This window comes from Geospiza fortis, unplaced genomic scaffold (assembly GCF_000277835.1).
Source record: "Geospiza fortis unplaced genomic scaffold, GeoFor_1.0 scaffold27, whole genome shotgun sequence".
NCBI lineage: Eukaryota > Metazoa > Chordata > Aves > Passeriformes > Thraupidae > Geospiza > Geospiza fortis.
This window is the reverse complement of record NW_005054329.1, coordinates 5,314,667-5,336,417: the sequence shown is the minus strand read 5'-3', so window position 1 is coordinate 5,336,417 and position 21,751 is coordinate 5,314,667. Positions and strand designations below refer to the sequence as shown.

General features: G+C 51.8%; 1 protein-coding gene across 1 annotated transcript in view; it reads left to right on the top strand.

Annotated features, from left to right (window-relative positions):
- Nucleotides 1-21,318, top strand: part of PTPA (protein phosphatase 2 phosphatase activator) — a 23,265-nt gene extending 1,947 nt beyond the window's left edge. Inside the window, exons 3-9 of the mRNA XM_005421296.2 lie at nucleotides 4,276-4,401; nucleotides 5,143-5,260; nucleotides 6,733-6,832; nucleotides 7,696-7,820; nucleotides 8,066-8,166; nucleotides 12,599-12,706; nucleotides 17,633-21,318. Coding sequence (XP_005421353.1) covers nucleotides 4,276-4,401; nucleotides 5,143-5,260; nucleotides 6,733-6,832; nucleotides 7,696-7,820; nucleotides 8,066-8,166; nucleotides 12,599-12,706; nucleotides 17,633-17,707 — 753 coding nt within the window. The 3' untranslated portion in view covers nucleotides 17,708-21,318. The remainder of the gene's footprint in view (nucleotides 1-4,275; nucleotides 4,402-5,142; nucleotides 5,261-6,732; nucleotides 6,833-7,695; nucleotides 7,821-8,065; nucleotides 8,167-12,598; nucleotides 12,707-17,632) is intronic.
- Nucleotides 21,319-21,751: the final 433 nt, after the last annotated feature.

The following is a 21,751-nucleotide window of genomic DNA, read 5'->3' as shown; positions in this document are numbered from 1 at the left end:
GTGGGGCAGGATCTCCCCTTCCAAAGTGTTAAGCAGAAAGCACCTGGCTTTCCCTTTGCATGAAAGTGGCTGTCACTTGTCCCTGTCTGCTGCCAGAGCCAATTTTAATGGCTGTTCACCTTCTCAGGGCATAGTGGAGCCAGAGGGAAAGGGCAGGCACCCTCAGTGGTGTCACTACTGCCCTGAGGGCTGGCTCTCTGGGTGCTGCCGATCCACACAGCACACATTGGCCACCAGCTTTGCTTCCTTGTTGCACACTGAATCCCCCTCCCTCGGTCTGTGCTGCAATGAGGAGATTCTTGGATACATTTTTACTGATCAGGGCTGTGCAAGAAAGCTGAGAGTGATGCATAAAGATCAAGGCAAAATGGGAGCAGACTGGGCCCTATGTTTATAGCTTCATTCTGGTGTGGGAAGGCAGCTGATGGTGGTGTTTAATCCAGTCTTCATGTTTGAAGTACTGTGTTGAGTCCAGCCTTCCCTTCTAGGAGCCAGTGTGAATGAGAAACTCCCCTGTAGTTCATGGAGGGGATCAGGGATAATGAGTCTCTCCCTAACAGGCTTTGTGCCCCTCTTTTGTTCCTTCAATTAAGTAGAAACTGCTGTCAAATGCTGCTCTTGCTTTCTGCTGTTTGCATTTCACCTTTGAGTTTTGTCTTTGTCATGATCTAGCTTGTTCCCAACCATTCACAGAGCAGGTCTAGGGAAACAAAGCATTAAAAATGAACAAAACAAAGAGGAGGGGGGGGGACCCAACCCTCTTCACAAGCCCTTTGAGCTGTCAGGAAAAGCTATACCAGGGCTGTGTCTGCAGAAGAGCCCTCTTGGAGTGAATGTTTTCCATCCATGGTCCCAGTCCAAGTAACAAACAAGAGACAGAATATCAGCTGCTTGGGAAGTGGCAGGGAACAAATCTCATTCCCCACACACTGAGGAGAACAGGAGCCTGAGACTTGAGGCACAGGTGGAACATCCCCAGGGTTGTCTTGTTGATGAGGTTGCTTGTTCACACAGGCTCCTTTGTAGATCAAACTGCTTATCTGTGCTTTTAAAGGCTCAGCCCCTCGTGGCCTCTTCTTGCATCTCTGCTCAGCTTTCTTCTCTTTTGCTGTACCTGCTACCAATGTGCTTTTGTGCCATCCCATCTTCCTCCCTGATCAAATGCCAGGGACACCTTCCTTTGGCAAATGACCTCCTGAAATCCTGCCTGCTGAATGCATATCCACTCTGTGACTTACTGCTATTGCTTTGCCATGGAATAAAAAATGGAAGTATGGTGTGCTCTGCTTTGAAAGAGGCAGCTTAGTGGTTTCCAAAGAGTGTGTGTTGATACCAACCTTTCTGCTGGATCCTGTGGGGGCTGAGCCCCCTTGGAGACTTGCTGAGCTTGCTCTGCTCCTACTGACACATTGTGTGGAGCTGTCCAGGGTTTGCTGCAGGCATCTGACAGGCACTGATAGCAGACTCTGGCACAGACACTGTGTCTGGCACAAGGTTGTGTGAGTGATAGGCTGTGACCTGCCTTCCCCTCCTGGAGGGAGTGCTTTCCACATGGGGATCCATCAGCAACTTGCTGGGGCTGCAGCCTGGAGCAGTGGCTTGGATCAGAGGTGCAGTGCAGTGAGGAGGACGAGGTTAATTTTTGCCATGCAAGGAGCAGATCTTCCTGTCAAACAGCCCAATGCACTGGGGGAAACTGGTCGGTCTTGTGGCTTGCTCTGCTTCCAGGAAGGAAGTGGGGGAAGCAGCAAAGGCTCTGATTTTATCAGCTCCCCATTCTGACAGGGCCTGAGGAGCCTAGAGGGGGGAGAGTTGGTTGCCACAGGCAGCTTTGGCCGCCGTGATGCCTCCTCAGCACCTCTGTCTGCCTGGCCCCTGCTCTTGAGAGCTGCTGACAGGTCTGTGCTCTGTAGGAAGCCCTGTGGTTTGCCTTTGGGACCGGTGGCAGACTCAGGGTCAAGGAGATGCAAAATCAGCACAACGAGAAGAGCAAGGAGAGCAGGGGGGAGGCTGCCCTTGCTTTGATCACTGAAAAGGTAAAGCAAAAATAGAGCTTAAAAACCCAGCCAGGCAAAACAGGCTGCAGTGGTGCTGATGGCAGTGTTCCCATAAGCTCCTTTCTCCCCCACAGGGGTCAGCCCTGGATGTACAGGCTTCCTCTGCTGGACAATGGGAAGCTGCTTCTTTTAGTTACCCCCTTTTCAAAGGGCCTTGAGCCCAAAATGAGCCACAGCTCTTTAATTATTTATTGATGTGGCTGAGCCAGCAGCTGGGTCCTGCTCTCCCGTGTTCAGTGGGGCTGGGCTTTTAATCCCTTTAAAGGCAGCGAGTGGGGAAGGGGAGGTTGGGCTCTCTGCTCCCCAGGGAAGGAGCTGGTCCATGCCAGCCATTTATCCAGGCAGCACCGAGTGCTCGTGGAGAGGGTTTGAAATACGGTGGCTGCTCATAATGAGCTGCTGGTGCCGGCGGATAAATCACCAGCATGATTTAATTATTTAATGCAGCCCAGTGCTGGGGATGCTGTTGCTTAATTGGAGGGGAATGCAATAGCCAGGGAAGAGTAGGGCTGAGTCCAAATGTGGCCCAGTGCAATGGGAATGTGTTTGATTCCTACAGTGTTTCGGGAGCAGGGAGCTGAAGCAGAGGGGGCTTTGGTCCACATGTATGTGGGGCACTGGTCTGTTAGTGCCTTCAGGGTCACCCAGAGCTATAGGCTGTCTGGTCCCTTTTTTTGTGTTCTCAGTGTGTTCAGGGCTTGTCCCAGTCTCTGGTCTGGCTCAGTGGCCAAATGTCCAGGTCCTGGGGTGGGCAGATCCCACCATGTCCTTGGGGTGGGACCTCAGGAGTCACTGTCTGTGGAGGGCTGTGTCTGCCATGAGACCCTTCCCCCCAGGACTGACCTGCAGCTGGTTCAGTGGCAGCACAACTCTGCCATGCCTGGCTCTGCCCACCCCCTCTGAGTGGCACTTCAAGGGCTGGAAACTTGCTGGGCTCTGCTGTTTCCTTGTCCTCCCGACAGCAGCATGAAGAATTGAACCACAACCCAGGAGACCAGCCAGCTTCACACGGTCGATGCCTCCAGCAAAGTCAAAGCAGCCGCCGCTCCTGCTGTCCTCTTTGTCCCCTTGAAGGAGGAATCCCCTCTCGAGACAGAGGAGCCTACATTGCCCGGGGCCTGGCCAGCTGCTGTGGCAGCTGATGGCTCTCCAGCTGCTTGGAGTCAGGCAGGGAGAATCCCAGAGCCTCTGGCAGGCTTGACCAGTTGTCAGCAGAGCTTCATGAAACTGTCTGGAGCTGTTAAAAGTGCTGCCTGTGGTGTTGCCTCTTGGAATGGGGTGGGGGTAGCTATTCTCCAGCTATTTGGGCCAGGCAGGGAGATGGTGTGCATTGGCCAGCTCTGGTCTGACAGCACAGCTGGAGACATTGTGCTATGCCATCTGCTGCACCTCTTTTCCTTCCACATGGGTCCCTCACTTCCGGCACTGGGTGTGAGAAACATGGCTGTGGTCTTGCTGTTGTTGCTGTCTTCCCATCAGCTTTGTATTTGAATTGAGACGTTTCTCTGAGAGCTTCTCATTCCTGTTCCGAAGGGAGCACTGGTGGGCTAACCAGGCTGCCTCTTCCCCTGGGTAGGTTGTATTTTGCCACATGCAGTGGGTGTCCCTGGGCTGGAACTGCCTGGTGGTCTGGCTGGTAGGAGTTTGAGGCAACAGGAATTGTGCTGAGAAGGTTGACTTGCTGTACAAGTGTGTCGTGGTTTAACAGCATCAACTGCTAATCCTGGCTCCTAAGAGACACTTCAGGACAATTATTAGAGCCTTGAGAAGGGCCTTTAAATCATATCATCAGCCAGTGGTGAGGATGCATAGCACTGTATATGTGCTGTTCTTTATCCTGTGGGGAATGCAGGACCCTTAAGATGTTGAGCCTGAGTTATTGTGCTGAAGGTCCCTTCCCTGCCTCTCAGTCTTGTTCTGCAGCTCTTCTCCAAGAGATTTTGCAGCACGGTGCTGTTACAGCTCATGGAAGACTGTGTGGGTGACTGAGGAGTCAGCCTCAGGCTGGGCTTTGTACTGGACTGCTCTCCTGCAGGGAAAAATGGTTATTCTGTCCCCTCTGCATTTTGAGGCAGATTGGTGCAGCTCATTTCCACATGCCTCTCTTGGGAAGCATGGTGTGGGCTTTAATGATTCCTGTCAGGGGGAGAGATGTCAGAGACTGAGGGACTGCTCTGTTTTATGTCCCTGTGACCCCTCACCCTCTTGCTCTCTGTAGCCCATTGAAAAGCTGGTGGCTCTGCTGAACACCCTCGACAGATGGATCGATGAAACCCCGCCAGTGGATCAACCTTCTCGCTTTGGGAACAAAGCCTTCAGGACCTGGTACGCCAAACTAGACCAGGTGAGCATGTCTGTGCTGTGTAGTGGTACCTGCAGCTCCCACAGAAGTGCAGTGTGCCCAGCAGGGTGGGGGAATGGCTCTGTCACTGTGTGGCAGCCAAGCAGCTCACAGAGGAATTGCTCAGATAAGCCTTGAAGGATCCGCCCCTTGATACACATCACTTACCATAGACTTGGTGCTGTCTTTTCCTCTTGTGAGAGCATATGGGCCGTGTAAATGCTCTTGGCTGGGTCTCCAAGTTCTGGATGAGTCACAAGGGCTGTCCAAGCCCAAGGAATTCCTCTGCTTTGTAACTGCCCACTGTGTCACAAAATGAGAGAAAGATCAGGGGAAACTGCTCAAATTCCTTCCACTCCGAGCACTTGCCCTGCACCAGGCCTGGAGGTGGCACAGCCCCAGTCCCAGCAGCAGTGGCCTTGCAGCTGCTCTGCTGCTCTAGTGGTGCTTTTGTCCTGGAGATGGCTCAGTGGGTAACTGGTTCAATGTACTTGGGTGATGAGGCTTTTCTGTCCTACAGGATGTGTGTGACCTGAATAGGTCTCAGGACAAGCTCTCCCTGACTTGTTCCATCTTTGGAGATGACTCCAACAGGAGAATTTGCTCCTCTCTCATGCTACCTCCAGGCATTGCAGAGCACCATTGCAACCCTCACGCTGTGGCAGCATTTGAGCACAGGGTGCCTTGTCCCTGGGGACAGTGACAGATCTGTGCTCACCCAGGGGAGTCTTTTGTGTCTTTCAGGAGGCAGAAAAGTTGGTGTCAGCAGTGATTCCCAAGCATTTGGCTGATGCTGCCCCAGAAGTGGCCGTGTACCTGAAGGAATCTGTGGGGAACTCCACCCGCATTGACTATGGCACAGGTACCTGGGCTTGCACCCTGACCAGGGCTGGGTTTGTCAGGAAGGGACCTTTGGAGTTGGGTGCTGAATTTATTTAAATGCATCATTACCACTATTTTTAGGGCCAGCTTGAGCTGAACACCTTCTTTTTAGGGCCCCCTCACCCCTCTGCCCTGTGTGGGCTGTGACTGGGAGCTGGGGCTGGGAGCTGTGCTAGAGCTGTGACATCCTTTCACATCTCATCCAAGGAGATGGGAACCAAGCTGTTCTGGGATGAGCTGCAGGACATGCTTCACTGCATGCAGCAGTCCTGCAACAGACAGTTTGAAGGGATAAAATATACTAGCTTGAATTGGAACTAGAGTGAGAACCATGTTCATGTTCAGTAGGAGGTGTCCCTAGAGGGACATCATAATGGTCTGGTGGTCCCTAGAAGGGAATCACTGCTTACAGAGGGACTTTGAAATCTGAAGTTAGAAGCAGATGAGGAAAAACTGAATTGCAGGTGAGGAAACCACACAGGCTTCAGTAAGAATATAAATACAGAATTGTCTGCATGCTCTGCTCCTCTCTGGAGGATAGCTGTGTCCTCACCAAAAGGCAGGAGAGCAAGATGAGTGCAAGGAAACATGGCTTTGGACTTGGGCAGGGAGAGGAAGAGGAGGCTGTGGGTAAAGGCTGAAGGATATGAGGCTGTGCATTGCTGGCTGCGGCTCGCTGGCACCAGGGGGAGATGTTGTCCTTGGAAAGGCTGGATGGGGTTTGGTCAGCTCAGAGAAGGAAATTCAACCTCTCCTCCCACCCTGTGTGTCCCAAGCCAGGGGCCCACGTCCCAGCTCACAGTGTCCAGACCATGGGTGCGTTTTGTTCCAGCACTGGGAGCTGCACCTGTCCATAGTGTGGAACTGCTGATCTTGTACTCTCCCTTCTTCCCTGGTCCTTCCCACTAAAAGACATTTCTGGGTTTGCTGGTTGTTTCTTTTCCTTGCTGTTAGCAGGAGGGCCAAGCTGCAGAGGCTTAGCCTGAGATCCCAGTACCTTCTGGGACAGACTGCTCCTGGCAGTGTCGTGGGATCTGCATCCTTCCAACACGGAGATATTTTTGTAGCAGGAGGAAATCTGTTTGCTTGCAGATGTGAGGTTCTCTTGCATCCTCCAAGCAGATGACTCTGCAGTGCTCCGTTTCCCTTGCTGTGCCAAGCTCCTGGGAAAGTCCCTGCCTTGCTCCCAGCGTGCCCAGTTGGAGCTGTTTTCTCTTAAGAAGTTCTTTTCTCTAAGTTAATGATCACCTTATAAATGTCTAGAAGGTATAATTTGGATGGGTGCTGCAGGGGAATGAAATATTGTCAGCTCATGGCATTAACAGTGACAACAGGGTTCAGAGGGGACTGTGACTGCTGTGATTGCTGAAGAGCTGTTGTGGTGCCCACAGAAAGGTTGTCCTGGGGGCCAGAGACACCTGTGTCATGTCTCTTCATGTCTTTTAACTCCAGGGCACGAAGCTGCATTTGCAGCCTTTCTCTGCTGCCTCTGCAAAATCGGTGTGCTCAGAGTGGATGACCAGATGGCCATTGTCTTCAAAGTGTTTAACAGGTGAGGTAATGGGAGGAGAAGGGCTGGAGTATTGGGCTGTTTGGGGGGAAGGGTAGAATGGGAAAGCTGAAGACAATTTTAGACAAAATTAGGAGCAGATGTACATTTTAATGGACTGTACACTGACCCATTATAACTATCTCAAAAAGAGGTGATGGCCCCTTGTCTTCAGAGGGAGAGTGTCCTTCTGGAAAGTTACTTCAGTGGAGCACAAGTTACTGAACTCTGTGGGTGAGGCTGTGCTTTGTGATAGACAGGAATATCTGATCAGAGGATCTAACATCTCTTCAGGCATCAAAAATAAAAAATCTATGCAACTGGCAGGCCTCCACTGCTCCTTTAGATGTGTTTCCAGCTCAGGAGGTAGAGTTGGTAGTGATGAAACTGGTGGAATGGGTGTTTGGAGTCCAGAGATTTAATCCCAGCTGTATCACTGTTTGGTGGCATGGAAACAATTTCCTTCTATAGTATTTCCAGCTTTAATTTTCCACCTGAAAAGTGGAAGTAGTGATTGCTGTAAGGTAGAAAACTCTGTGCTCTTTTGGAAGTTGGTGAAGGGATGTGAAGTGTCAATGTTTTCAAATAACAGTGGGGATGAGGAAGGATCTGCACAATCATAAGACTTTGCAGATAAAACAAACCCCTTCCACTGGATTTCTCTGTGCATTTGGTGTTAGGTACCATCAGGCTGCTTTCTATGGCAAAAGAGCTGAATACATATTCTGTGAACTGTGCTGTGTGTGGGGGTCCTGCTTTAGGAGTAATAAATTGTGTCCTTTCCCCAACTGGTTTTTCTTGTCCTCACAAAAGTCAAAGACAGGAGAAGGCCTTGCCTTAACCCTTCCTGTTCTCTTTGGTCTCAGGTACCTGGAAGTGATGCGAAAACTGCAGAAAACCTACAGGATGGAACCTGCTGGCAGCCAGGGCGTGTGGGGCTTGGATGACTTCCAATTCCTGCCTTTCATATGGGGCAGTTCCCAGCTGATAGGTACTAATAAAAATCTTCTTGTGTCCTGGCTTACCCTCTGCCCCATTTGTCTAGGTTGTAAAGATGGTGGGACGAGGCACTGGAGTGGGAGATGAGATAGAAGGGAGCAACTCTGTGCTGCCTTTTAAAGAGCTCTGATGGGAGGGTTGTGCTTCTGGGTGAGGGGCAGCACACCACCTGGTTGAACTTGATCTCAGGGGGGATTACCATACAGGTTATTTCCTGTTGTCTCTTACTCTTTTTAGACCATCCAAGCCTGGAGCCTCGTCACTTTGTTGATGAGAAGGTGGTAAATGAAAACCATAAGGACTTCATGTTCCTGGAGTGCATCCTCTTCATTACAGAGGTGAGGAATGGAAGGTTTGTCCCACAGGGACGTTCTCTTGACATTAGATACTTGGCTCTGGCAGTGTTTTTTTCTTCCTCCTTTGCCTGTTTGTTTGCTCTCATGGAACTGTGCAGATGAACCATTGTTGCATGGCAGAGGTGTTCTCCTTGAATGAGCTGAGACAAGGATGTTGAGAAGAAAGTGTAATTAAGCTGGATGGGCTGTGGATTGTCGTTGAAGGGAGCTGTAACAAGTGCAAACAAATAACTTTGGATCATCACTTGGATCAGTCAGTGGGAGCTTATATGGAGAAGACTGGTTCCTGTAGATACACTAGGAAGATGAAGTAGGAGCTACAAAATCACTGGGCTTGCCAAGACAACCTCCCTTCCCTGCAGCCCTTGGGTGCTGCCTGGCAGCCCTGAGCCTCCCCTTGCTTAGGGCAGGTTCCCAAACCTCTGTGCTGCTCTGTCTCCTCCAGATTCTACTAAAAGAGTTGCCCATGAAATGCACCTTATTTGCAGCTGACCTAGAGCAGAGGTGGTGCTGAGATTCCCCTGCTGGCAGCACTCTCAGGGCTGTTTCTGCTCAGGCACTGCAGGGCCCTTTGGAGAGGGTGGGTGATGCTCAGCTCGTTGGCAGCCCTGGGCTGTTTCTCAGTGAGGGAGCTCATGGCTTGCTGCCTGCAGCTTCAATGCAGGATTTGGCTGTGTTTCTCCCAGTTCCCTCACTGCACAGTCTGGACAGGGAGAGCAAGAGCTACCCACTCTGTTGTGGTGAGGGATTTCTTGTCTCTGGCAGGAGGAAGTTGATGGGATTAATTTTGAAGGACAGAGTGCAGTTCTTCCCTTTTGTTCTGTTCACTTTCCCCCTTCCTCGCCTCTCTAATTTAGTGATTAGATGGGAAGGGAGGTTACAGACTATGAACTTAGCCTTTCATGTAGGAAATCTTTATAAGAGCCTTTGGCCCAAACCCCAGGAGGTGCTGTGTCAAGTCCTGCTAAATCTGGTAGGGTTTGTTGGTACTCAGCACCTCACAGGGCTTAACCCTTAATGCCAAGATAAATCATACCATGGGTAATAAAGAGGTGCTGGTGGAAGAGATCAAGATGAGGACAGGAAACCAGGAGCCAAGATGGTCAAAGATTTATTTTAGTTTAGGCCTCTGTGATATCCAGTGCACTGACCTGTTAAAAAATATACATCTCTTGAAACGTGTGTAGAAGATTCTGCAGCGCCCAGTTGACAGGTGATGTTTAAAATACCCAGCACAATCCTGCTGCTTCAGGTCACTCTGCTTCTGCCTGCAGAAAGTCAGCTTTTTAGTAGGCTTTTCAAATAAGTGATTTGAGCTCCTTTTCTGCACATTTGTTGTGAATCATGGAATTCAAGTGTTTCTTCCGAGATCCCCAGTGCCACCTGGTGGCAAGGAGCCCTCTTGGCCCTCCTGCCACGAGCTGAAAGGGACGGCAGCAACCTGCATCACCAAATCCATGGAATATTCAGTGCATCTCCATGCGGGTTACTGCTTCGTTTTTATGAAGATTTTCCTTTTAAATCGTGGGTTTTTTGCCTCCCAAGCTCCCGGGAAGGCCGTGACTGCCACTAGGGGGGGCGAGGCAGCCTCAGTGCCCTCCAAATGCTTTCTCTCCAAAATCAACAACAAAACAAAATAGCAGAGAAAAAAGATAGAAGGGATTAAAGACTTCAATAAATGAACGATATTATTTTCTTCTGAGCTTGTCATCTGGAAACAGCTCTCCTTTAAAGGTGTTAAACATGTAACAAACACCACAGCAGTTCCCATAGTGGGTCTTGCCGACATGAGAGCAGGTTTTGTTTCAGCCTACAACTGAGGAAGGTTGTTTTCTGTCAAGTGAGAGAATATTCTCTTGAGCAGATACTGTTCTCAGCCCCCAGGTGATGTTTCAGGAATATGCTGTTGTGGTGTTTGCCAGGCGTGTATTTAAACCTCAGGCTTTTAAAGCAGCAGCAAGATGATGTCCAGGCTGAACCCACCACGGCTTCCTCCTCAGAGGAGTGCCCAGGCACAGCACTGAATTTTGCATGAGCTGACCTGATGTTGGGAAATCTGCAGGGTGGGTTTGGACCTGAACACATGGTTGTGGAACAGGGTGAGGTTTGCAGAGCTGGCTGGGACTCGAGTTGTTCCCCTGCTGCTGCCTTTGCCTGCCAAAGGGGTGTGTGTGGTACCTGAAAGTGTGAGGATGAGGAGGGTTTGGGAGCATCCCTGTGGTGCCTGCCACACAGGGGCTGTAGAGAACAGTGATGTAGGGCTGCCTGTGGGTGTGCAGAGAGGGGAACTGGGTACACCCCAGCTGTTGTGGGGGATCAGTGCACTTGCCCAGATGCTCCTCTGAGAGCTCAGGGCAGGCAGCGGGAATTTCAGCTTCAATCTGGCTTCTAAAAATGGGAAGGGAGGGCTCGGGTTTCTGCTGGAAGGGAAGGAGCTGACAGGAAAGCACGGCCTCAGCCGTCCCCCTCCCCCCTGCACTGACAGAGGAACCATTTACAAAAGGCCGATTCTCTTGGGAACCGAGAGGCAGGAACGCCACGTCTGTGAGTAATTTCCTGCTCAATATGGCTGCTCTGACTCACTCCGTTCCCCTGGGGTCACTGCGGGACTGCAGCGCGCTCGCCGCCTCTCGCTCTCCCCCCAGCTCTCCCTCTTCGCCCTTTGTGGCTGGAAGGAGATGATTTTTTTTTTTGTTGTTCCCCTTCTCATCCCTCTTATTTTTCCTGCCCCAGCTTGAAACCATAGCCAAGGCATCCCTTGCTGGGTGTCTGGGTGAGGAGGGCCACAGTGGGCATGAGCTGGGACTGGCCAGCTGTGCCTGCCTCCTTCTCTCTCTGCCTTGGGAAAGGGAGAACAGCACAGTGGTGGTGGCTGATGCCAGCTGTGCCCCTGTGAAGGGTGGTGACACCGGGGGAAGGAAGGTTTGGCATCAAAACCCAGGCACCCAACCCTCCTGTGTGGAGAGGGGAGGCTCTGATGGCTCAGAGCTCCTGGCAGCCGCTGCTTTGGGTGCCAAATCCTGGCGCTGGGTAACACCGTGCTTTGTGTGTGTGCACATTTCATCTCGTGCCCACGAGGGAAGCGTGTGGCAGAGGGGACAGGGAGTGGCTCAGCTGTCATCCCCCAGCTCACAGGAACCTCCAAGGGGAAGTGGAGATGCAGCCCTGCTCTCCCAGCACCAGGCAGAGCTGCAGATCTGTTTCCCCTGCTGCTCCAGCCCCAAGGCCAGCGGGTTTGAAGCACATCACCCTCCAAATAGTGAGGTTTTTGGGTCCTCCCACCCTCTCCCTCTCTTTCTTTCTTTCTTTCTTTCTCTGCTGCAGGCTGGTGTCACACAAGCATTGCAGAAAGGCAGCAGCATTTTCCCAAAGCACATTGATTGGCCCTGCTTGCTTTTTTAGTGAGCAGAGAGGTTGTTTTGGAGGCGCTTTTCCCACCCTCTCTCCAGGCCTGTGCGTGCACAGAGGGAAGGGGTTAGTGGTTGGAGCCCCAGGTCGGGAATGAGAGTCCAAGAGATTCCTCTCTCCCCACGCTCCTCTTTAGCGTGAGCTTCGGCCTTGTGGTTTCTGATGTCATGGGAACTTTGCTCAGTCAGAGTGGCTGTGTTGTATTTCTTTTTCTCCCTGAGGGTCTGTTTTTGTTCATGGAGGAGAAGGAGAGACAACCAGCCAGGGAATCTACATGCAACTGCCCCTGATTGCAGCTTCCCTCCTGCCCTCCCTCCTCCAAACCCCTCGCCCTGGGAGGAGAAACAGCAGAGTATAAAAAAAAAGAAAAAAAATGTAAAGCATCTGCTGCAAGCCAGCAGCTCACAGCTCTGGAGCTAGTTTGGAGAGCATGTCCCCTTTGCTCCTGCTTCCCCCAGAGCCCTCCTCAGCTAGAGGCAGGTGTGGAGTGGGCTGTGGACACAGAGCTGCTGCCAACCTGCACTGCCCTCTGTATTCAGGGAAGGCAGCGATGGCTGTCGCTGCTGCTTGTTGTTGATCTGAATGGGGAATGAGTCATTTTCTTGGAAAGCCCAGCAGTGCTGCACTGGGAGGTTTCTGGGTAGAATAGGAACAGCGTTGAGCCAAGCTCTACTGGGGGGAAGAACGGGACTTACGTGGGGCTTTTTTAATACAGTCATTAAAAGGGAGGTGTGCAGAAGGAGGTCTGATTAGAAAAGCGTGGCAGGAAAAGGCTTAATTTTATCAGGGAAGGAGGGGAGCTGGATTGCCACGGCTTCATGTGATGTGGCCACAGCGGGAGGGAGCAGGGAGGGAGGGAGGGAGGACGCAGTGAGGTGGCTGCTGCGTGGGTCACTGGGCTTGGTGGGAATGTTTGCTTGGAGAGAGTGTGAGCATGAGTCACTGCTGGTGCACGAGCTTCCTGGCTGGCCCAGCTCCCTCAGCCCTGTGCTTGGGTCTCTTTCAGATGAAGACAGGCCCCTTTGCTGAGCACTCCAACCAGCTCTGGAACATCAGCGCCGTGCCCTCCTGGTCCAAGGTCAACCAGGGCCTCATCCGCATGTACAAGGCAGAGGTGAGTGCTGTGGGCAGGGGGAGGCTGCTCAGCCACACACCTGCTCTCCCACAGCACCCTGGGTCAGCTCCTGTGCTGCTCCAGGTGTGGGGACCCCATCACAGCCATTTGTTACTCCTTGCTGACTGTGGCTTGGGAGCCCTTGGCTGTTCAGGTGCTGCTGGCTTGAAGGAAGTTCCTGCCTCGTGTTTGCCCCAAAACCAATCCCAAAGTGGCCATTCCTTGCAAACATGACTTCTGCCATGTCTTGTCTTACCATAGTGCAAGTGCAGGTCTCCAAATAAGGGCCAGTGTCTTGACCTGCTTGTTCTTCTGGTCCACCACTATTACCAGCTAGAGAAGACTTATTTTAAATTACCATCCCATGTTTCAAGAGCAGGCTGAATGCTTCCTTCTGATTTACCCTTTCTACAAGCCCCATCCATGCCATGTGCCAGCCCAGTGAGACCACAGCCACCTCTCTGGTTTGGCCACCCTCCACCCACCAGCTCTGCTGGCATTGCCCCAGGCTTTCCTGGTGAACCCTGACCTGGAGAACTGGGCAGTTTTGGCTCTCCCTTATCTTCCTTCCTGCTCAAGCTAACCCTGGGCTTGAGGAAGCAGGACAGGAACCTCTGGAGGGAATGGTGTTGGCTCTGCAGGACTCACTGGCTGCACTAAAGCACTGGAGGAGCAGGGATGGTGGAACTCCCTGCTGGCACCGGGTGGGCGGGGACTGGTGGTGCCTGCAAGAATTAATCCCACACCCTGCAGTGCTGCTGGTGTCAGCAATGCTCCTGTGGGGAGCTGGGACAAGCTCCCGTTGCTGGGACACACAGCTGTGCTCTGGCCCAGCACACCAAGGGGTTAACTGTGCCTGAGGGCCGCTCCCTCCCCCAGCCCTTCCTCTGCACTGCACATCCTGTGTTTAGGTTCCAGGCCACATACCTCTCTAATCTGTGAGGTGTCACTCCCAGGCCCGCTGGCTCCTTCCAGCCCCAGCTCAGTTTTCCTCCCAGCCTCCAAAGAGGAGAAGTGGGGCTGGGGGCCGACCCCCTCGCCTGGCTGCTCCTGGGAGGGGTGCCCCAGGCTGCTCCTTGGGGAGGGGGCTGTCCCTGGGCTGCAGCTCCAACACAGGGGCTGGAGACACTGCCTGCTGGAAAACCCTGAGCTGGAGCCTAAGCTGTGAGAGCTGAAGGGGTGACCACAGCACTGTGAGTGCCTTTAAAGTGAAACATGAGTGCCCTAAGACCTGGAGCTTCAGTGTGATCTGCTGCTGCCTCAACAGCCTTGCTGTGATCCTTTCTTTCCTTTGGATCAGTTCCTTCACAAGCTGGGTGCTCCCCTGGCATCCCACATTCCCTGGGATGTTCATGTGCTCTTGCCTGGTACCCCACATGCCCTGTGCCATGGTTGCTCCCACCTGTAGGTGGCTGGAGGAGCTTGGCAGTGATGAGCACCCATTCACTGATGTCTTGGGGCCAGTGTGTGCTGGCAGATCTACCTGTGCCCTGGCTGGAGAGTGCACTGGGATTCTCTAGAGACTGGGAGATTCTTCTATGTGCACCCAAGACATGGTCTTTTCTGAAGGCCTTAGTCTGTTTTGAGTAGCAGGTGACTTTCAGTGTGAAAATGCAGGATCCAGTACTGGTAGGTTTCTAGAAATATCTGAGATGTAGCTGTGTCAAGGGGAGAATGCAAAAACTGCTAGGAAGGGTAATGGTACTAATTTAGCCTAAAGTGTAAAAAATGTTGAGTCAACCAAAGAGCTTTAAATTTAGGTTTTTTCCTCAGATAATTTTTGTAGGCCTTAAAGGACTAATCCTAAAAACATGATCGTTGTGCAGTGTTGTCCTCTTGCCATGGCATGGAAGTTGTGTTCACCTGGATAGGCAGAACAGAGGGGGCACTCCTGCTCAGGGGTCCTCAGGGTTCTTTACAATAGATAGATCTTTAGATACAATCTGTTCTGGGGAGTTATCTACCCTGATGCTGGCTCAGCCAGTTCCTGCCTGGCTTGGGAGATGACAGGGGTGTGGATGTGGACAGGGCAGCATGGCTGGACAGAACTTTCAGTTATGGTGTGCCTGGCCCTGCAGGTTACACCAACATTTGCAACTGGAGGATCTCTTAGACTGATTTTCTGGGAGTGACACAAGGTTAGGAGTCACTTAACCTTCATCTTTGCAAACTGAATCCGTCTGGGTGTCTCAGGCCAGGCACAAAGTCACTGCTGGAGACCTTGTCTCTTTTCTGCTGGTTCCTGGTGTATTTCTGCTCTCTGTGTAGCCTTCAGCAGTGCAGTCTTTCTGCACTGAGCCACTGCCAGCATTAGCAGAAGAGAAGTCAGCAGCACCCCTCAAGTACTGACATGGGTCTTTGTCCAGCTCTGTGTGGCAGAGCTGGGGTGTGTGATGACAGAGAGAGGGAAGGTTTGGGGTTGTGGTGCTGCTTTGTCTAACTGGCAAAGTGAGAGCAAGATTTCAGGTTTTATTTGTTTTCCCCTCCCTTCTCCCTGCCCCTCTGATCACCCATTGCAATTAGATCAGGTGAAATCAGACACTCAGCTGGAGGCTCCAGCTCTGTAACACGCCTGGGGTGCCTGAGAAGTGCTGGATGGTGCTGGCCAGGACTGGGACTGAGTGGAGGCAGCAGCAGGGGAGGGGGTCACTTGCTGGAAATAGACCAAGAGAAATCCCACTTGATGGGAGTGGGGCAGCCCCCAGACCTAGTTCATCTAAAAAGCACTTCAAGGGCTTTATCTCTTCTCTGTCTCCTCTGTGGGATGGCTTTAAACAGCTGACAGAAAGCTCAGGTGTGTCTGTGTGTCCAGGAGCTGTGGTCTGGATCCAGGCACTCCAGGGCAGATGAGCAGTAGACTGAAGACAATGTGTCTTCAACTCTGTGTGTTTATGAAATCCCAAATGTGTCTATTTACAATATAATGGGTGAAGACATGTTTGCTTGAAAGTCCATGGGCTTTTCTTATTCTCTCCATCAAAGGCAAGTGAAGAAGTTGACAGAATAGAGTGTGGTTAAAGCAGCAGCCTTGATGTTTTTCCCCTGAGCCTGCTTTTGAGTCTCCTGACCTTTCCTTCTCTGCAGTCAGTCAGGAAAGACTTTCCATTGTAACTAATCTAGTCCCAGTTCCATCTTTAAAGGTTGGACTTGGTGTATGAATCTACTCCCCAGTTGAGTCCCAAGCAGACCTTCAGTGGGATCAAGATGGTGGCAAGAAGAAATAAGCCTGAAATTGAGCAGGGTACAGTTGAGTTGGGTACAGTTTCATTCACAGCTGATGCAAGGAAGACCCTGTTGCTTGGTACACCTAGTAATTCAGTAAACTTGTGCTAGTCCTTCTGAATAGAGGAGGAGGAATTTCTTGCTTGTCTCCTCTTGAGCTGGTGATGTGTTACATGGAATGGATACACCTTCTTCCCATTGGTGGTAAAGTCTCTTCATCTGGAGCCCAAACCAGTCTGGTCTTCCATGGGACTCCTTGGAGCTAATTGGGCTGACATTTCAAGCTGTCCGCATCTCCAGTGTTCATTTCTCTCTGCTCTCCCCCTCATGCCCGTGTTACCCAGCCCTACTTCCTCTGAGAGTTTGTCTAAATGGTTGTGTGGAGAGACAGCAGCAGCTCTGAGCATTAGGAAGCTTTGAAGGTGACATGGCCTGATGCTCAGAGGACTTACTTCTCCTTGCCATGGAGATCTGTGGTTTTCTGCCTGACTCTTATTCCCCTGGATGGATACAGCCATGCTGTACTTTCACCACCTCCAAACTTGCTTGGTTCCAGTGTGCTGATGCTTGGAACCAGTTGCCTGACCTCTGGCTCCAAAAGGATTACTGTAGGCCTGGGCTTCTGGGCACTCATCTTCCTGCTTGCCCATGATGACAGCATGAGGACTCATGCCTGTGCCTGAGTCCTGCCTTGGGGTGAGAGCTGTCTGCAGCACACAGCTTCCTCTGCAGCCCCAGAGTCTCCCCTGCTGCAGCAAGTCCAGTTTGGCCCCATGGAGAGCACAAGACTCCTTCCTATAGAGAGCTGTAACCACATCATGGCTGAACATGCACTGCTGAGCTCTGTGTGGTGGAGTGGAGCCTGCTCCGTGCCCTCCATGAGGTTTGGGCAGTCTGAGTCTGCAGTGACTCAAAAACAAGAGCTCTGAGTGGCTCTGCCAGACAAGTGCTGGCAAACTCTGACGTTACTGACCACAGTCCATGACCTTCCTGCTGTTGGCTGGTGAGTGGAAGGGGCTGTGCCCTTGCAGCCCTGCTCACCCTATGCAGGGCCCTGGTGTAGCTGCAGGAAGCTGCTCTGAGCTAATCTGCTTTGTAGTGGGTCTGTGTGACTGACCTGTGATCCATTACTCTTCAATAGGAGGTGGGAATTTCAGGGGTGAGGGGTTGTTAGAAATAGGATCATATCTTAAACTATGGCTGCAAAATCACTGGTGCTTGTCCATCAAAGACCTGAAAGTCTGGAATGCCGTTTGGGCAGTGCCTTGCAGCTGCAGAATGGTGCCTCAAACCCAGAGTGTTGGCACTGGCCTGGAGGGGAGAGTCTCTCTGCCCCGGGGGATTCTGCAGTTCTCAGTGTTTGTCGGGTGAAACTCTTCAAAGACATCAGCTCAAGCAAAGAGAGTGGTGAGGGAGAAAGCTGCTGACATAGACATGCTGCTTCTGCTCATGCTCCAGGCCTCCCCATACTGAATTTCAGTAAGAAAATGATTCTGGCTGAAGGGAAGGGGATGGGATTATGAAGTGCTACTGGCCTGAGAAGCCTGACTGGAATTTGTGGGGGAAAACATGGGGCTGATCCTCTGCCTTTGTCTGAGCTGAGTGGCCCCGAACCCTGACCCTGCGGGCAGGATGTGGCTCAGGCTGTGTGTGTAAGGTGGAAATGTCTCCTGAATTCACCTCTCTTTATCTCTCCTCCTGCAGTGCCTGGAGAAGTTTCCTGTGATCCAGCACTTTAAGTTTGGCAGCCTGCTCCCCATCCAGCCTGTGACATCTTAAGGAGACCGCAGGACGAGCCAAGGCAGCGAAGGCACAGCACAGCGCTCTTCCTCCTCCCCTCACCCCTCCTCACCACCCAGCCCATCCATTCCTGCACATCCTCATCAGCAACCACAGATCTAAAGCACAGGGATGGGACCTGGAGCAGCTCCTCCTGCACGTCCTCACCCTGGGGACATCTCGCCAGCGGCTGAGCCGGGGCCGCGCTGCTCTGCTGTGCCGCGTCCCTGCCGGGAATGGGGATGGGCTTGAGCAGGGGCTGCCCTGCAGAAAAGGCCCTCTGCTTGGCTTCCCAAGAGACAGGGGTGTGGAGGGGAGGAAGGCACGTGTGTATGTGTTGGGCAGTGGTAACTGCAATTTCCCTTTTGAATTTCATTGGAGTTTCCTGTTGCTGTTTGCTTTGGGAAACTGCTGCGCCGGGTGAGGTGTGAGCCTGTGCGTGTCTGTATCAGCCAGCTCTGCTTGCACTGGAGGTCTGAACTGGGAAAAGGGAGTTGTAGGGAGTGTCTGTGGGTTGTGGAAGCCCAGGATACCATCTCTCCCTTTTTCTGGGTAAGGAGAGCGCCCTCCCTCCACCTCTTCTGCAAGAGGGTCTTCCTTTCTCACTAGCACCTCTTCTCTTGGGTGAAGCTGGGAACCTGGGCTGCGGGCGTCTGAGCTGGCTCTGGAGCTGGAGACGAGGTCCCTGGAGGGACCCAGCTCTGTGGGAACAGCTATGCAAAGACACTGCTCAGGCCCCCTCTTAACTGGCACGAACCCTGACACATTCACACACATCCATAACTGGGTCCAACCTGCCCTCTGCAATCCCCTGCTTTGCTGCTCTGGGGCTGGGCTGGCCTCAGTGGCACAAGGTGACTGTGGTTGCTCCTGCTTGGTCATAAATTGTAGTGGCACCCCCATGGCAAAGGGATTTCCCCACAAAGCAGCAGGATCCCCAGCTCTTTGAGGGGGACACACAGGCAGCGTGAGGGGACAGCATGCAGCTTCTCATGCATTCATATACTTGGGCTGGAAACAAAAGCCTAAGTAGCCCAGGACAGCAGGTTATACCTGGAGAAAGCTCTTTTCCTTTGTTCTTCCCTGCTGGTGTTGCTGTGCTGGACCTCAGGCAGGGGAACCACACTTGCAGTGCCACCAGCAGCAGTGTGTTGAAGACAGGTGGTCTGGATCACACCAGCAGCGTCACTGGAGGGCAGAAAGGGCTGGTGCTGTTTTTGAGATGAGCTGTCTGTCCACAGGTCATGACCAAGCTGGTGCACAGCTTTGCAGCTGCAGTGGGGTTGTTTCTTCTTGGGGTTCCCAGGCTGGGTGTGGCAGGGGCAGAGGGCTGGATTGGGTTTGCTGGGGGTCAGGAGCAGCAGGGATTCTTCCCCATTCCTGCAGACTATGAAGGGACTGCCCCCAGCCAGGCTGCTCAGCTTTTGCTGCTGCAACTGCTTTACTGCTGGGGTGGGAGGAGGAAACATGGTTGTGATTTTTTTCTTTTTTTATTATTATTTTTTCATTATTTTTAACAGACCTACTCACTCCCTCTTGTAAAGGCTCTTGCAGGCACTCAGGGGAAGGAGACTAAAAAAGAGTCTAAGTTAAGAGGTGGTGGTGAAATGTCCACAGAGCTGAAGCAGACCTTTCTGGCACTGTTGCTGTCCTGTCTGCTCTTGGCTTGTTGCTGGGCAGGGGATGGGGGACCAGGAGCTTTTGACCTGCCTAAAACAACTATAAACTTCTGTTTTAAATGAAAATGGAAGACTGGGGTTAAGTCTTGTTTTACTGCTAAATGGGATGTGTTTTGTCTTTGCTTTTCAAATGGATCCACTCCTGGAATGTTGCTGGAGATCTGTGTGCTTGCTGGGACTTGATGAGTCCATCTTCAGTGGAGCAGCCTGTGCCTGGAGCAGACTCATGGTGTCTCCACCTGTGTCCCCTCACGTTGCTGTGTCTTTTGGCAGGTGTCCCCATACTTTAAATAACTGTGCAGCATCCCGCCAGCAATGTCTGAGCAAAAGCTCCTGGTTTTCTTTATCTGCCTGAGGGTCAGGAGAACATCTCTCCAGGTCTTGTGGAAATGAGGCTTCCATGCAAAAGGATGAGGATGGGTGGAAATTTTGACATGGATACAGGGGAGGGACTCCAGGAATGTGGAATACAGCACCAAAAAAGGGTGGAGAGGTGCTTCCTTCCCCTGCAGCTGCAGCATTGCTCCCTGGGACAGTGTCCCTGGGCTGGGGACCTGCGGAGGCGGTGGGAGGAGGCTCACGCACAGCTTTGTGTTTGTTGTTTGCCTGAGTCTGCACATCTGTCCTGCTGGGGATTTTGGGATGTCAAGCAGCTAATTCTTGTTTGAGTCCTCTCAGCCCGCTTGGGATGTGCCCTTGTCACATGGCAGCCACTTGCTTTGCCTCCCTCTTGCTCCCAGTGACATCCCCCACGGGCTCAGCTCCTCTGCCCACGCACGTGGCAGCACCCAGGGCTGCTCCGTGTCCGAAGCAGCACTTCCCACCTCCCCCTGTGTTGTAGGTTTAATTAAAGTTTCTGTGTTTTGCACTGGTGACTGTGTTGGTCTCTCTCAGACTGGGTTTGCTCCTGCTTTGGGAACAGAGCCAGCAAAGCCAATGGCTGGAGCCTTCAGCACAGGGAAGAGGCCCTGTGGAGGCACTTGCCATGTCGGTGGTTGACCTCGTGCTTGCACTAAAATTGATTTTTTATTTAACTGCATGATCAAGTACATCTGGTCTGTCTTTGTGTCCTTCCAAGGTGTCTTTCTGTTGTATTGTGTGGTTTATTTATTAACTTTTTTGCTATGTCCACCCCCCATCCCATCTGACGTTTGGCAGGTAGGTGATGTGCAAAGCCTGATCCCAGGCCAGCAAATCTCTTGAAGATCAGAGACTCTTATAACCAAAGGATGTTTGAGCCTTGTTTCCAAGGCAGGGTGAGAACTGGAACCTTTTCCTTCAGATGTTTTTCCTGTCCTGCTGTAGGAGCTGACTCAGGACTTCCAGCATCAGTGTAGTTCAGCAGCTTTGTTGGACTTATAATAGATCTGGATTAAATTAAACCTAGACCTTCTCACAAGTGGTGGAAGGTAGCGTAGCTGCACTTAGCAAATGCTCCTTTTCTTGTCTCTGGGTTACATCTTCTCCATCAACACAGGCCAACTGTGTGAGCTAAAAGTGGCAGTAGTGTGGAGGGGTGGATGGTGAGCAGAAATGTCATCTTGGATCACAAATGTTGTCTCTGAAGGCACTTGAAATTGTCTTGAGCATGTCCCTTGGTGAACATGACGCGCAGTGAAGGGGAAGCAGACATAGCGTGGGTTTCTGGCCATCTTCCCTCTCAGCCCACTGACCAAGCCATTTTTTTTTTTAATTCAGTTTTCAGAGCTGGGTCTTTGGGGTTGCCATTCGTAGGCCAGTTCGTGTTGCTGTTTAACAGCTGTTGCCTTTGCCTAGGGTGCATTTCGTGAATCGCCGCCAGCCTTGCCCTGTCTCTTCCTTCACAGCCCTCCTTTAGAAGTGATCACTTGTGCCAGCCAGTGATGAAGTAAGAGTTGAGAGAAGCAGCCTCATGTGGAGATAGAAGTAACAGAATAAAAAATAGAATTACTTGATGTTATTGTTGCTGTATTAACTTGTCCCTGGTGTGTGGCTCAGTTCCACTGTGCTGTGCTGGGATCCTGTGAGAGGATAAACAAAGCAGCAGGGCCTGCAGAATCTCAGAGGGCACTTGCCAAGATGAAGATGCACTTGGTACCCCAAGGACCTGGTGCTGAACCACACGAGAGCCCTGGACTCTGCATTAAGTCCCTGTGACTGCACTGGCTTCCTGAAAGAGGGAAGGAGGCAGAAATGGGTTGGAGGAGGTGAAACTGGTAATGATAACTGCTAAAGTTACCTGAACTCTCCTGCTGCCAGTGTGCTGGTGGAAACCTTGTACAGTTGAGAAGCTCAAAGAATCTTCTTGCTGCTTCAACAAGGACTCCCCTGGCTCAGAGGCAGAATTTAACAGGGCTTTTGGAGGTCATTTCATGCTCTAATATCC